The sequence below is a fragment of the Microcaecilia unicolor genome, chromosome 10 (assembly GCF_901765095.1).
Source record: "Microcaecilia unicolor chromosome 10, aMicUni1.1, whole genome shotgun sequence".
Taxonomy (NCBI): Eukaryota; Metazoa; Chordata; class Amphibia; order Gymnophiona; family Siphonopidae; genus Microcaecilia; species Microcaecilia unicolor.
The window spans coordinates 213,778,568-213,793,646 of NC_044040.1; the positions used below are offsets into that span (position 1 = coordinate 213,778,568).

Here is a 15,079-nt window from a genome sequence, read left to right on the forward strand (position 1 = left end):
CATCTGAGGCAATAGGAGTGGTTAAGTGACTTTCCCAAGGTTGAAAAGAGGAGCATCAGTGGGACATGAACCCTGGCTTCCCTGGTTCTCATACTCGGGAATGGTTTTGTGTACGGCACTTTCTTTTCCCCTGATGAAGCTTTAGTGAAACGGAGGGTCCCCGTTGGGATATCAAAGATAAGCGCTTTGTTTTTTGAACTGATGAGCTGTTATCATATTTTGAAAAGATTATTTGAAGATGTGAAAATAGTATATTTGCACTATTACCGTCATTTCTATCCAGGGCCATAATTGCTGCTCTTAAATGAAAATGAAAAAAAAAAAATGAAAATATGTGGAGAAGAAGTGATACAGACGTTCAAATATTTGAAAGGTGTTAATCCGCATACGAACCTTCTCCGGAGATGGGAAGGCGGTAGAATTAGAGGACATGAATTGAGGTTGAAGGGGGGGGAAGACTCAGGCCTAATGTCAGGAAGTATTTTTTCCCGCGGGAGGTGGTGCAGATGAAAATGGTAACGGAATTCAAACATGCGTGGGATAAACACAAAGGAATCCTGTTTAGAAGGAATGGTTCCACGGAATCTTAGCGGACATTGGGTGGTGACGCCGGTATTTGGAGAAAAAAAACTGGTGCAGGGCGGACTTCTATGGTCTGTGCCCTGAGAAAGGCAGGGACAAATCAATCTCAAACTCGGATATACAATAAACAAGTAGAGGTATTAGATTATTAAAAGTGCAATAATATGAAGTTTTTTTGACCTATGATTGGAACTGGGAATCCTGAAGGTGGCAAAAAAGCAGTCATGGTAGTGATTTGCCCCAAACGCCAAGGTCTTTTTATTCCATTTTTAGAATCACATTAATATTATTGTGAGAAAAATTACTAAAAATTGTGACACGATTCTTAATTTGGTTATTCCCCTGGCTCTCAGCCTCTGCTCCAAGCAGCAGGACACCCTCCACTCCAAACTAATCTGGAATTACCCCCTTATCATTGTCACCTTGGCTAATTGAAAGAGAATTCAATCATTTACTAGGCTAAGCTGAGTTGGTCCCATGACCCACTGTCACAATTAACCTTCTCGATATCCCTCTGCTCGCGATGGTTGAAGGCAGTGGCTGGTGACAAAAAAAAGTGCAGCACTTTGCAGATTAACTCAGAAGAATATTCAGGAAATCTGGAAGAAGAAGGTAACTCAGAGCACAGAGTACAGATGACAGCTGTGATGCTTGAGCCGAGTGTGACAGATGAGCTGAAATAAAAGGTGAGCAGAACGAATAACCTGATTAGGAGCGTCTGCATTTGGATAATAAAGTCCACTGTGTCAGCACAGAGATGCACATGGCCTGCAACGATACCCCGAGACGTCGAAGTGCCATCGAGAACATTTTGCATTTACTCGTTTCTAGTCTGAGAACAACAAAATATATCCTATTGAAAGCAATCTAGAAGGGTGGGTGAGGGAGAAGCGAAATTTATAAGGAGCAGAGGGATAGATATTCAGCCGGCAGAGTTTTGCTGACCGCCACCAGCGCTATCCCTGGAAATGTAATGTCGAGGGGTCATGTCCGGGCTCTGGCATTGAATTTCCAAGTATACACAGGCAGCAAAAACATAGTCAGTTAAGTGCAATATTGAGTACTTAATCAGCTATGGTGAACCTACTACTACTACTACTACTAAGCATTTCTATAGCGCTGCCAGGGTTACGCAGCGCTATATAAGTATAAACATGGGGAAGGACAGTCCCTGCTCAAGAGAGCTTACAATCTAAAGGTAAAAACTATGTAGTCAGTGTAGGTATCATGAATGGGGAAGGTGGTTAGGCGCCAAAAGCAAGGGAGAAGAGATGGGCCTTGAGTAAGGACTTGAAGATGGGCAGGGAGGGCGCATGGCATATGGGCTCGGGAAGTCCGCCCCAGGCATAAGGTGATGCGAGGCAGAAGGGGCGGAGTCTGGAGTTAGCGGTGGTGGAGAAGGGTACAGATAGGAGTGGTTTGTCCTGAGATCGGAGGTTACGGGTGGGAACATACGGGGAGAGGAGGGTAGAGAGGTAATGGGGTGCTGCAGATTGAGTGCACTTGAAGGTCAATAGGAGAAGCTTGAACTGTATACGGTAGCGGATCGGGAGCCAGTGAAGCGACTTGAGGAGAGGGGTGATATGAGAGTATCGGTTCACGAGGTAGATAAGACGTGCGGCGGAATTTTGGACAGATTGAAGGGGGGATAGGTGGCTAAGCGGGAGGCCAGTGAGGAGAAGGTTGCAATAGTCAAGACGAGACCGCATAAAGACTGACTTTTATGAGGTCCTATTAATGCGGTGACCTTGGCCTGCCCCCAAAATAGCAGGTTAGGTTGTACCCGGGAACTTGCAGCAGTATCTGGTTATATGCCACTGAATATGCTCAGTTAGCACTGGACAAGTGATCTAAATGGCCAGAAGCCGTTTCTGGCAGTTTAAGTTGCTTTGAAAGACTTCCTTTTCATGAAGCATCGTTTCGGGTGCTTAGATCATCTTTTCTGTGGTCTATCCCAATTCACAGCAGCACTGAATGCACTACTCAGATATTAGAATGAATTGCCTGCACTTTCCTGTGCATTGTGGTCTCAGAACCTCAAGTTGGTCCTTTAAAAGGGATGAACTAGAAAGGGGGGCACTTGAGAAATGGCAGTCAAAGTCAGCATTGGGAAAAAAAAATTGGCGCTAAGCACAGGACGCGCCCTTTACAGAATCGCGCTTAGTGCCAATTCCCGCGCCTAACTTTGGGTGCCAGACTTACACCTGCTGAAACCTGATGCAAATGCTGGCGCCCAAGTTAGGCGCACTGAGGCGGTATTCTGTAACTACGCGCATTTGGTCGTTTCTGAGATGGGCGTCCTCAAGTTTCCATTATCGCTAAAAAAGGGGACGACCATCTCTAAGGTCGACCTAAATGTTGAGATTTGGGCGTCCCCGACCGTATTATCGAAACGAAAGATGGCGCCCATCTTGTTTCGATAATACGGGTTTCCCCGCCCCTTCGCGAGGACGCCCTCAGGAAAACTTGGGCGCCCCGTTCGATTATGCCCCTCCACGTTACCCATTCTCATCATGTAGAACAAAGTACAAGATATGGCTTTTAGGTCGAAGGGCACATCCAATCCAAGTGAACTTGCAATCACTGACTGGGTCAGACCTCAAAGGATCAACAAACAGGAAGTCTCTTTTTTGCATATCCTAATTTAGGATATGCCCATAATATTCAACAGCAGCCCTGTGGCTTTACACTTCTTTCTGGTTAACCCATTAGTGCCCAATGTTCCCATAATAAGCCATATGGGAACAAATTGATTCGTTACATTGGGCACTAATGGGTTCATAGGCCATACCTTAACTAGAGAGATGATAAAACTAGGGCTGGCATTAGGGCAGGGGAGGGCAACCTCGGTCCTCGAGAGCGGCAGCCCAGTTGGGTTTTTAGGATTTCCCCAATAAATACGCATGGAATTTATTTTCATGCACCGCCTCCACTGAATGTAAATAGATCTCATGCATATTCATTGTTACAAATCACACAGTAACTATCACTAAATTATACTTTATTATATATCACAAACATTTTCAGCAAAACTTTTTTTTTAAATCACATTCCCGCGCTGGGGCATGGCGGCACGATGTACTATGGGATCCCGTCTACCCGATATCCATGAATACGTTTGAAACAACAGTTGTAAGTTATGAGATGATATGTTGTAATTTTTAAAGGGGTAAAACAGTTACATATGAATTATGATGATTAATATGTTTTAGGAGTCTGACCCCTGATGACGCTAATGAAGCGAAACACAGATTGTGAAGGGGTGCGGGAAGGTGTGAGATACAAGGGTTTGATTTGTGAAGATTTGTTGAATGAGTCCAGACATTTCAGCTTAATGCCTGTCGTGTTGGAGAGAAGGTTCATTGAATATTAGCCGCCAATTTTGCCATTGAAGAAAGCATACTCCAGCGACAGTATTATTGGATTGACGGATATGGACTATCAGTGATGTAAGGAGTTAAAAAACTTTTGGGAAATGAATGTAAGGGCGCCTCCATCAAAGAACTTTTAAACTAGAGTATGTGGCGAGTAGTGGAATAGTGTGAATGAGGAGCCGTTGGTGTAATTACAATGCGGAAGGCAGGCATTTTTATTGTATTAGATAGGTGACGTTGCAATGTTTGGAATACGTGGTATAACTGATTAACCTTGGGAATGTGATTTAAAAAAAAGTTTTGATAAAAATTGTGTAATATATAATAAAGTATAATTTCGTGATAACTGTTGTAGGACTTATAAGCGTGATACAATTTGCAATTACAAGTATTTTGTACCCTGTGCTGTGATTTATGCACATTCATTGGGGAAATCCTGAAAACTCAACTGGGTTACAGACGTCGAGGACCAAGGTTGCCTACCTCTGCATTAGGAGGTGCAAAGAAGCCCCGGGCTCCCATGCCGCAAGGGGCGTGAGCCTGCCTAAATCTGAAGGATACACGATCTGTTGGTGGTCTCCAGGGCCTGCTTTCAAATTTATGCCTGGGGCCCCAGCACCTTTTAACACCAGCTCTGGATAAAACTGAAGCCTAAAACCTTGGGGTTCTACAACTGAGGCCGCCTTACTGATTTGTTTCAAAGTGTTTGACTCAACCAGGAAAACACTATGAGACAGTGTTAAAATTTAGCTTGAAGGAAATAAAAATAGCAAGGTTTGTCCAAGTGCTAGTTCTGGAGTGTTTCTTTCCTTTTGTCACTTATAGAGTTCCATCTAGAAGTGTTGGTTCCCTGGCTAATGAGAAGGGTGAAACCCTGCTGTTACTTCTTCTGACACTAGGGGCCACTGTTACAGATGGAAGCTAGCATCCTTTCCTCCAAAATTAAATGCATCACTTCTGGAACACATACGGAACCCAAAGAGCCTGAGAGATAAGATGTGAGCCCCAGCCCTGGCATCGATGATCTTACCAACCTGTTTTGTAGCCCTGTCTCACATTTTATTAATCTTATAAAAATATTAAGCCACTGGACTTTACTGACTGAAACGTTTTGTAGGAAGGGGGGAGAGGAGGTGAGAAGCCATCATACCTGCACACTGGACATTGTCTCATCAGCAGCTGGAGGTGGAGGAAAGACACCAGGTGGTGAGGGAAGACTGCCAAAATCGTCTAGTGGAAGAGGAGGGGGTGGAGGAAAGTCCCCTGTTGAAAGAAAAAAAAAACCATATCAGAATCCAGATGTGAATAGCAGTGTACTTCAGGCTCAATATCCTTTGGCTAAAATATTGGGTACAGAAGAGGCTTAATGATCAGAGCAACAAATTAAGGGGTCCTTTTACTAAGGCGAGCTGAAAAATGGCCTGCAGTAGTGTAGACGCGTGTTTTGGGCGCGTGCCAAATCATTTTTTAGCGTGCCTGTAAAAAGTGCCTTTTTAAAAATTTTGCCGAAAATGGACATGCAGCAAAATGAAAATTGCCGCGCGTCCATTTTGGGTCTGAGAATTTACCACCAGCCATTGACCTAGCGGTAAAGTCTCACGCGGTAATGACCCAAGCGCATCAAATGCCACTTGACACGCATAGCTGCCGCGCGCCAGAAAATAAAAAAAAGATTTCTCGGATGCGCGTAGCAGACGCGTACCAAAAATAAAATTACCGCAAGGAGGGTAACTCGCAACGGGCGCGCATAGGCGCTTACGTGTCTTATTAAAAGGGGCCCCTAAGAGGCAAAGAAACCAGGAATCAAATCCCACTGCAGTTCCCTGTGATCTTGGGCAGGTCACGTATCTCTCCAGTGCTTCAGGTACAAACGTAAGACATCCAGGGACAGGGCAACAATAGCGTACCTGTACGCAACTCACCTTGAGATACTACTACTACTAAAATGGTGGGAGCTAATTCCAAATGTCTTCTTCAAATAACAAACTATGTCCTAACAAAACAAACCTAACCCCTTTCAAAGCTATACAGGTAGCCTGAATTACAGTGAAACTTTACACATACCATAGTAGATGACGGCAGATAAAGACCTGGATCAGAAGCTTAGCGGAGATTGGGTGACAACACCGGTAATTGGGAAGCAAAGCTAGTGCTGGGCAGACTTCTACGGTCTGTGCCCTGAAAATGGCAAGGACAAGTCAAGGTCAGGTATACACAGTGCATTTTTTCTAGCGAAAAAAGGTGCCGGTACTCAAATGCCAGGCCACCCTTCAGGGCTGGGGTGATCACTGAGGGACCCACCCCACAACGTCCAGGCCCCCTGCAACTAGTCACAGAATCTATGACAAGGCAGAATTGGTGTGTAGAGCCTGAGCTCTTTGATTAAAACTTGGGGACCATGGGTTGAATTTAGCAAGACAATGGAAAAGGTGCCGGTACTCAGTACCCCCGAGTACCCCCTCAAAAAAAGCCCTGGCTATACATATAAAGTAGCACATACAATGAGTTTATCTTGTTGGGCAGACTGGATGGACCGTACAGGTCTTTATCTGCCGTCATCTACTATGGTATAGTATGAAGGACTCACAGGGCTCTGAAAAGGTCTGGCAAGGCAGTTACCTAAATTACCAAGATTGAAAAGAGTGAGAGCGTTACATAGGAGCAGCTCGCAAAACCTTTAAACAGCAGCAATACTTCAGGATTACAATGAAAACGAGAGAACAATATTTTCACAGCTGCAACATTACTATCTTTTTTTTCTAGAGTCATTATGGGAAGAGCTCGTTGTTTCTCAAAAGCGGATGCGTCATCTACTGAGACACAAGGAGAGAGAAGGACATTTTGGTTTAAGCTCGCACCATTTCCAGGAGCAGCTCGAAGCTGTCTACGCTCAGTTAGAATAGCTGTTTCCCTGCCCCCTGGAAAGTCCATTTTCAAGTTTGTATCTGAGGCAATGGAGGGTTAAGTAACCTGCACAAGGTCACAGGGAACTCTAGTGGGATTTAAACCCTGGCTTGCCTGGCTCTTAGCCCGCTGCTCTAACCATTAAGCTACTCAGGTCCTGCTCGCCACTCTGTTACTAGCTCTCTGGGTGATAAATCGGTTTAATAAAGCACCAAATACATGTTGGCTTCAAAGGTTTTATATAAAAAGTTTTGATAATCCATAACAGTTCTCTCTATCTATATATAGTTATATTGCATATATCTATATCAACACACAGAGTTTTATGATGTCGAACACTTAACGTGCTTTTCAGTACAATGTGCAATCTAAACCTATGAACAAAAGAACTGCTAATAATTAGGATACGGATCAGCACAATGGCGTGTGAAAGCATGACCCACTGCAGCACGCCCAAGTCATAGTTTTTCAGTGTCTTTCTGACTCTTCCCCACTCTCTCTCACCTAAGCCCACTCACTTTCCTCTTGCCGCCGCTCCATGGCAACAGCTGGCATGAAGAACTGTCAAGCCCGTCTTCAGTTTGCTACAATGCTCACGACAAATGCTTTGCTATTTCCCAGCAAGAGTTAGGGAACATTTCTCTTTCGCTCTCCTACCGTCTCTTCGTGTAGACAGCGGTGAACAGACACATACATATAAACCCCATAAATAAAGCAATCTAGGGAGGAAGTGACAGAGTGGATCGACGATCACATACATTTTTGAAGCTGAACACAGAGAACGGCTCCAGATCAGCAAGAAATAAGATGCTGACGGGCCCAATGAGTGATGGTGTCCCTCAATTAGCAGCATTTAGTTCTCACTCCCAAAAGGACAGTAGCCATCCCTTCTGTAAGGCTAGTCCAATTCTACTGAATATTAATCATCATCTTACAAACTGTAGCCCAAATTTGTTTCAGGATCTATTGAAACATAGAAGCCATCACATTGGTTATAGGATTCCAAGATGGCTGCCGCTATGTATGGACGTGTGTGAGCCCGCTCTTACTCCGCTGGAAAAAAAAAATGCCTAAACGCAGAGGTCGGGCCGCTGCCGCTACCCCCCAGCGTCGCCCAGAATCTATTTTACCTTTTTTGCAGCGGGCCACGGAAATATCGATGTCGGAAGGCGGCCTGCCTGCTTCACCCGATACAAGGGGAGATTCAGAGGGGAGCTATGGGCTGGAAGTTTCTCTCAGCCCCGACACCCGAGCCCCGCCCCCGCAGCCACTTGGCGCTAGCTCTCCCATTGCGGCGTCCTCGAGCTCGGAGAATCCTGAAGCTCGAGGTCGGGAGGCCCAGATTGATGTGGAAAGCGAAGAGGAGAGAATATTAATTCCTCCGGGACCATCAGAAGGAACAAAGTCGGGGGAAGTCTTGCTGACGGGACCAGGAGAAGGACAGACATTCAATCCAACCTCAGGTACCGACCAAACTTATTTCCTTCTCCTTAGTAAAACCGAGTGAAGTGACTTTAGATAGTTTATGGATTTTAGTTGCTGACTTTGCAAAGAACATTTGTCCTCAAATTAAAGTAATTTCGGAAGAAGTAACTGACCTGAAAAGAAATTTGAGAGAAACTGAGAATAAATTGGAAACTGTGGATAAACAAGTGAAGAAGCAAGAAAATGACTTACAAAACTCAGTCCAAATCCAAAACACCATGATTAAAGATTTGCTGTATCTAAGAAGAAAATCTGAAAATTTTGAAAATTATTCAAGAAGCAAAAACTTGCGCTTCATTAATTTCCCTGTTCAAAAATTAATATCACCTCGAGAAATGTTAAAAAAAACTACTTAAAAGAGATACTAGGGATAGGGGAAGAAAATATCCCCCCCTTTGAACAAGTATATTATCTCCCTACGAAAGGAGATACTAAGAAAATACCTCAGGATAATCAACCAATAGATGTCTCTGCTTTACTCGAGACGACAGACTTGGAACAGTTAACAACAGCTACCTTGGTAGCTACAGTAGCTTTGCCTCATGATAAACTCTGGATTTTGAGACTTTTTTTCCAAAAGAAAGATAACTTGTTTAAAGGATTAAAAGTCCGAATTTTCCCCGACGTGTCGAGAGACACACAGAAACGGCGTCAGCAATTTCTTCAACTTCGACAACAGACACTTCAAATAGGTGGTACATTTTTCCTCAAGTACCCGTGTAAATGTTTAGTCGGTTACCGGTCACAGAAATTTGTTTTTTACGAACCCTCTCAGTTGTCATCATTTGTCACAGCAAGACAAGAAGGAACTAAAGACACTTAGAAGCTCTAATATGAATAAACCGTCACATGTCCACTTATTATATTATTTAAAGGGTCTTTTTTTTTTTAAGATCTCTATCCGCAAACTCTCCACAATGCCATCTTGGGATCCCAAATGAGGACTTATGAGAATTAAGAATAATAATTAATATTTTCTTTGAAATATATGTTTCCTTTAACTTCTGTGTATTAATTTCTCTTTTCTGAGCAAGTATTTTTGCTTGTAAAGTTATTGAAAGAAATGAATAAATTAAAAAAAAAAAAGAAGCCATCACATTTCACGATGTCATAACTAATAGTCTATCCGCAGTGTAACTTGTCTCCCAAGTTCAGAGTTTAAACTCTGGGATTTAATGAATAGGAAGTATATTCATTCTAGTGACGCTCGGAGGTCTGCAGGGTCATGAATTTGTCAAAGGGATATACACAAAAAGTTTCTCATATCCTTTGAATTTCTGCACATTTCTGGAATACCATATGTTATCGGAAAATTCTGATGCCGTTTCTGTGATCAGCATCCAAAAATCTGGAAGAAACATCCAATCTCATCATGGAAACATATATCATGTTGTCCAGTGTTACTGGTGAAACCCTGCAAAGTTTGAATCAATGTGGGCAGTTAGATTGACCCCTTAAATGTACCTCCAAAAGCAAAAGACCTGAAAGTCAATCCCTAAACACCCGGCTGAAAACAAACGTATCAGGAAACAGGCGGTTTACTACTACTACTACTTAACATTTCTAAAGCGCTACTAGGGTTACGCAGCGCTGTACAATTTAACATAGAAGGACAGTCCCTGCTCAATGAGCTTATAATCTAAAGGACAAGTGAACAGTCAGTCCGATAGGGGCAGTCAAATTGGGGCAGTCTAGATTTCCTGAAAGGTAAGAGTTAGGTGCCGAAAGCAGCATTGAAGAGGTGGGCTTGAAGCAAAGACTTGAAGATGGGCAGGGAGGGGGCTTGGCGTAAGGGCTCAGGAAGTTTGTTCCAAGCATAGGGTGAGGCGAGGCAGAATGAGTGGAGCCTGGAGTTGGCGGTGGTGGAGAAGGGTACTGAGAGGAGGGATTTGTCCTGTGAGCGGAGGTTTCGGGCGTGAACGTAAGGGGAGATGAGGGTAGAGAGGTAGTGAGGGGCAGCAGACTGAGTGCATTTGTAGGTAAGAAGGAGAAGCTTGAACTGAATGCGGTATCTGATCGGAAGCCAGTGAAGTGACCTGAGGAGAGGGGTGATATGAGTATATCGGTTCTGGTGGAATATAAGACGTGCAGCAGAGTTCTGAACAGATTGAAGGGGGGATAGATGGCTAAGTGGGAGGCCGGTGAGCAGTAAGTTGCAGTAGTCAAGGCGAGAGGTAATGAGAGTGTGGACGAGAGTTCGGGTGGTGTGCTCAGAGAGGAAAGGGCGAATTTTGCTGATGTTAAAAGAGGAAGAAGTGACAGGTCTTGGCTATCTGCTGGATATGCGCAGAGAAGGAGAGGGAGGAGTCGAAGATGACTCCGAGGTTGCGGGCAGATGAGACGGGGAGGATGAGGGTGTTATCAACTGAGATAGAAAGTGGAGGAAGAGGAGAAGTGTGTTTTGGTGGAAAAACGATGAGTTCGGTCTTGGACATGTTCAGTTTCAGGTGGCGGTTGGACATCCAGGCAGCAATGTCAGATAAGCAAGCCGATACCTTTGCCTGGGTCTCCGCGGTGATGTCTGGTGTGGAGAGATACAGCTGGGTGTCATCAGCATAAAGATGATACTGGAAACCATGAGATGAGATCCGGGAGCCCAGGGAAGAGGTGTAGATTGAGAAGAGAAGGGGTCCAAGGACAGATCCCTGGGGAACAAACAAACGTATCAGGAAAGAGGGGGTTTAGGAGGATAGAGGTGGGACCAGCTATATGACTCACTCTGCATCACTGGCGCAGCTTTCAAGTTTGGTCATATAGTTGCTATTAATCCACTGATCAGCAGGAAAAGACATAACAACCGACCTTTGATTTAGAATGTATGACACAATAGGAACACTAACAGGCTCATTTTCGAAAGAGAAGATTGCCCATCTTTCAACACAAATCAGAAGATGGGCGTCCTTCTCACAGGGTCGCCCAAATCAGTATAATCGCAAGCCGATTTTGCACGTCCCCAACTGCTTTCCATCGTGGGGATGACCAAAGTTCACGGGGGCGTGTCGGAGGCGTAGCGAAGGAGGGACTTGGGCGTGCCTAACACATGGGTGACGAGCACTTGGACGACTTTACCTGGTCCTGTTTGTTTTGCGACCAAGGCACAAAAAGGTGCCCAAACTGACCAGATGACCACCGGAGAGAATCGGGGATGACCTCCCCTTACTCCCCCAGTGGTTACTAACCCCCTCCCACCCTCAAAAAAAAATCTTTGCAAATATTTTGTGCCAGCCTCAAATGTCGTACCCAGCTCCCTGACAGCAGTATGCAGGTCCATGGATCAGTTTTAGTGGGTGCAGTGCACTTCAGGCAGGCGGACCCAGGCCCATCCCCCCCTAACTGTTACACTTGTGGTGGTAAAACATGAGCCCTCCAAAACCCACTACGAACCCACTGTACCCACATGTAGGTGCCCCCCATCACCCGTAAGGGCTATGGTAGTGGTGTACAGTTGTGGGTAGTGGGTTTTGGGGGGCTCAGCACACAAGGTAAGGGAGCTATGTACCTGGGAGCAATTTATGAAGACCACTGCAGTGCCCCCTAGGGTGCCTGGTTGGTGTCCTGGCATGTCAGGAGGACCAGTACACTATGAATGCTGGCTCCTCCCACGACCAAAGGGCTTGCATTTGGTCGTTTATGAGATGGGCATCCTTGGTGGTTTTATTATCGCCGAAAATCAGAAACGAACAAGTCTAGGGATGACCATCTCTAAGGACGATCTAAATTTCAGAATTTGGGCATCCCCGACCGTATTATCAAAACGAAAGATGGACATCCATCTTTTTTCGATAATATGAGTATCCCTGCCCCTCCACCAGGACGTTTTTGCGAGGACATCCTCAGCAAAACTTGGGCGTCCCTTTCAATTATGCCCCTCCACAGCTATCAGGTCCTTCAGTTACAACACACAAAGCCGCATCATATCCCATGCTACCTGAGAAAAGACTTCTATGGATTTACAATTTGTGGAAAGGAAAGGTCCGGCTGAGTCTTAAATAGTTTTAATCATTTAAAAAAAAAAAAAAAAAAAGCCACTGAACATTAAGAAAAAGTGAGCTCAGAACAAACAGCAGCAGGAATCTAATTAAATAGGGCCGATTCATCTAATTTTATTTGGGGTTAATTATTCTTTGGTTTGTTAGGAATAGCAATTAGTAACTTTACTGATCTGGGGAACCATGGAGAGGTAATCAGTTAAAATGAGTGCTAAGATGGTGAATTAACTTTCCCACAGCTTGAAAGTCGAAGCACTGAACAACTACAGACCCAGCAGACAGATCGGGAGGCGATCTGCCACTTCAGTGCAGATGCACCGGCATCCGATTCACTTTCCAAAACAGAACCAACCCCATTCACACATTCTTCTTTCTGTATTCCCCCTCCAACAGAAGTATCTGCAGTTTTGGGAAAAGTCACCTATCTGAGTAGTGAGTCATATGAGCAGTGGTTGTGCTGTAGGAGAAAATGAGTCGTCTAAGGGTCTGAAAACTTGGGGAACTGGGTTTAGTTCCCACCGTGGCTCCTTGTGAGCCTGGGCAAGTCATTTAGACGTCCATTGCCGCAAGTGCAAAAACTTAGATTATGAGCCCACTAGAGACAAAGTACCTGCATATAATAAATGTAAATTGTACCACAGAAAGGTGATATATCAAATCCATGAACCCATTATCCCTGTTATAACCCAGGAACACATGTCACTCTTTCTCAGCACTGTCTTGGGGGTATATCTACCTAGTCAGATTTTCAAGACTGCAACCGTGAACATGCATGAAACTGATTCACATTCACTATCAAACATATAAATGGCAAGTGACCGTACTCACTTGCAAACGCGCAGTACAGATTTCCCTCTCTGTCCCGCCCTCGCGTCAAGACATCATGACGTCAGAGGGCGGAACAGAGAGGGAAACGGAGTCAAATTGTTGGACGCTGCCGCCTGGAAAGGAACATCGCGCGAAACAACCTCCAACCTCCCCCCCCCATCCCTGCCGCCGCTCCCGCCCCCTCCATATCGGGCCCCCTGCACTGACCTGACAGTGTCTCTCACCTCCGTGTGGAAGCGCTGCAGGCAGTAGCAGAGCGATCTGCTGCTGCCTGTAGCGCTTTCACACGGAGGTGAGAGGCGCTGTCAGGTCAGTGCAGGGGGCCCGGCACGGAGGGGGGAGGGAGTGTGGGCGAGGAGGGTAGCTGGAAATCTTGCCCGTTTTTATGGGCTTAACGGCTAGTGTCTTTAATATATTGAAACTAGGCTCAGGTGCCTCTGGGGCTGATTTATGCTGTGGATCCAACACACAAGACCATGAACAGATGGGACAAGAGATCATAGATATTGCAGAGGTGGTTTTAGCAGACTGAAAGGTTAGGTATAAACCTGTAACTCTCAACACAGGCAATGCTTAAGGACTGATTTGTCCATGCACAGTTCGAGGGCTGCAAACGGGCAGCTTTTCAGGGTATCCTAAATGAATATGCATTAGATAGCTGTGCATGCTCACTACCTCTATTGTATATAAATCTGTCTTATGAGTACCTATTATCAAATTATCAAGTAACTACGACATCATTATTAATCACTAAGGGGGTCTTTTACTAAAGATTAGCTCGAGTTATCTGCAGCAGGGCCCATAGGTATAAAATGGGTCCTGCTGCAGAAAACTTGAGCTGAGGATGTTATAATGCCGTTGTATCGCTCCATGGTGCGACCACACCTTGAGTATTGTGTTCAATTCTGGCCGCCGCATCTCAAGAAAGATATAGTAGAATTGGAAAAGGTGCAGCAAAGAGCGACTAAAATGATAGCGGGGATGGGACGACTTCCCTATGAAGAAAGATTAAGGAGGCTAGGGCTATACAGCTTGGAGAAGAGACGGCTGAGGGGAGACATGATAGAGGTATATAAAATAATGAGTGGAGTGGAACAGGTGTCTTCCCACCCAAACCCACTTCTCCTCTCCCTCCATTCTCTATTTCAGTTGATAACACCCTCATCGTCCCCGTCTCATCTGCCCGCAACCTCGGTGTCATCTTCGACTCCTCCCTCTCCTTCTCTGCGCATATCCAGCAGATAGCCAAGACCTGTCGCTTCTTCCTCTATAACATTAGCAAAATTCGCCCTTTCCTCTCTGAGCACACCACCCGAACTCTCATCCACTCTCTCATTACCTCTCGCCTTGACTACTGCAACCTACTCCTCACTGGCCTCCCACTTAGCCATCTATCCCCCCTTCAGTCCATTCAGAACTCGGCTGCACGTCTTATCTTCCGCCTGGACCGATATACTCATATCACCCCTCTCCTCAAGTCACTTCACTGGCTTCCGATCAGGTACCGCATACAGTTCAAGCTTCCCCTACTAACCTACAAATGCACTCGATCTGCAGCCCCTCCTTACCTCTCTACCCTCATCTCCCCTTACGTCCCTACCCGTAACCTCTGTTCTCAAGACAAATCCCTCCTTTCAGTACCCTTTTCCACCACCGTCAACTCCAGGCTCCGCCCTTTCTGCCTCACCTCACCTCATGCGTGGAACAAACTCCCTGAGCCCATACGCCAAGCCCCCTCCCTGCCCATCTTCAAATCACTGCTCAAAGCCCACCTCTTCAATGTCGCCTTTGGCACCTAACCACCACACCTATACTCAGAAATCTAGACTACACCAACTTGACATTTTGTCCTTTAGATTGTAAGCTCATCTGAGCAGGGACCGTCCTTCTTTGTTCAATTGTACAGCGCTGCGTAAC

At 45.3% G+C, this 15,079-nt stretch overlaps 1 protein-coding gene across 4 annotated transcripts in view; it reads right to left on the minus strand.

Moving 5' to 3' along the window:
* The window catches only part of LPP (LIM domain containing preferred translocation partner in lipoma), a 618,364-nt gene that overhangs the window by 261,457 nt on the left and 341,828 nt on the right, over positions 1-15,079 (minus strand). For all 4 annotated transcript variants that reach the window (XM_030216648.1, XM_030216645.1, XM_030216646.1 and 1 more), the window contains one exon: positions 5,107-5,219. In XM_030216648.1, coding sequence (XP_030072508.1) covers positions 5,107-5,219 — 113 coding nt within the window. The remainder of the gene's footprint in view (positions 1-5,106; positions 5,220-15,079) is intronic.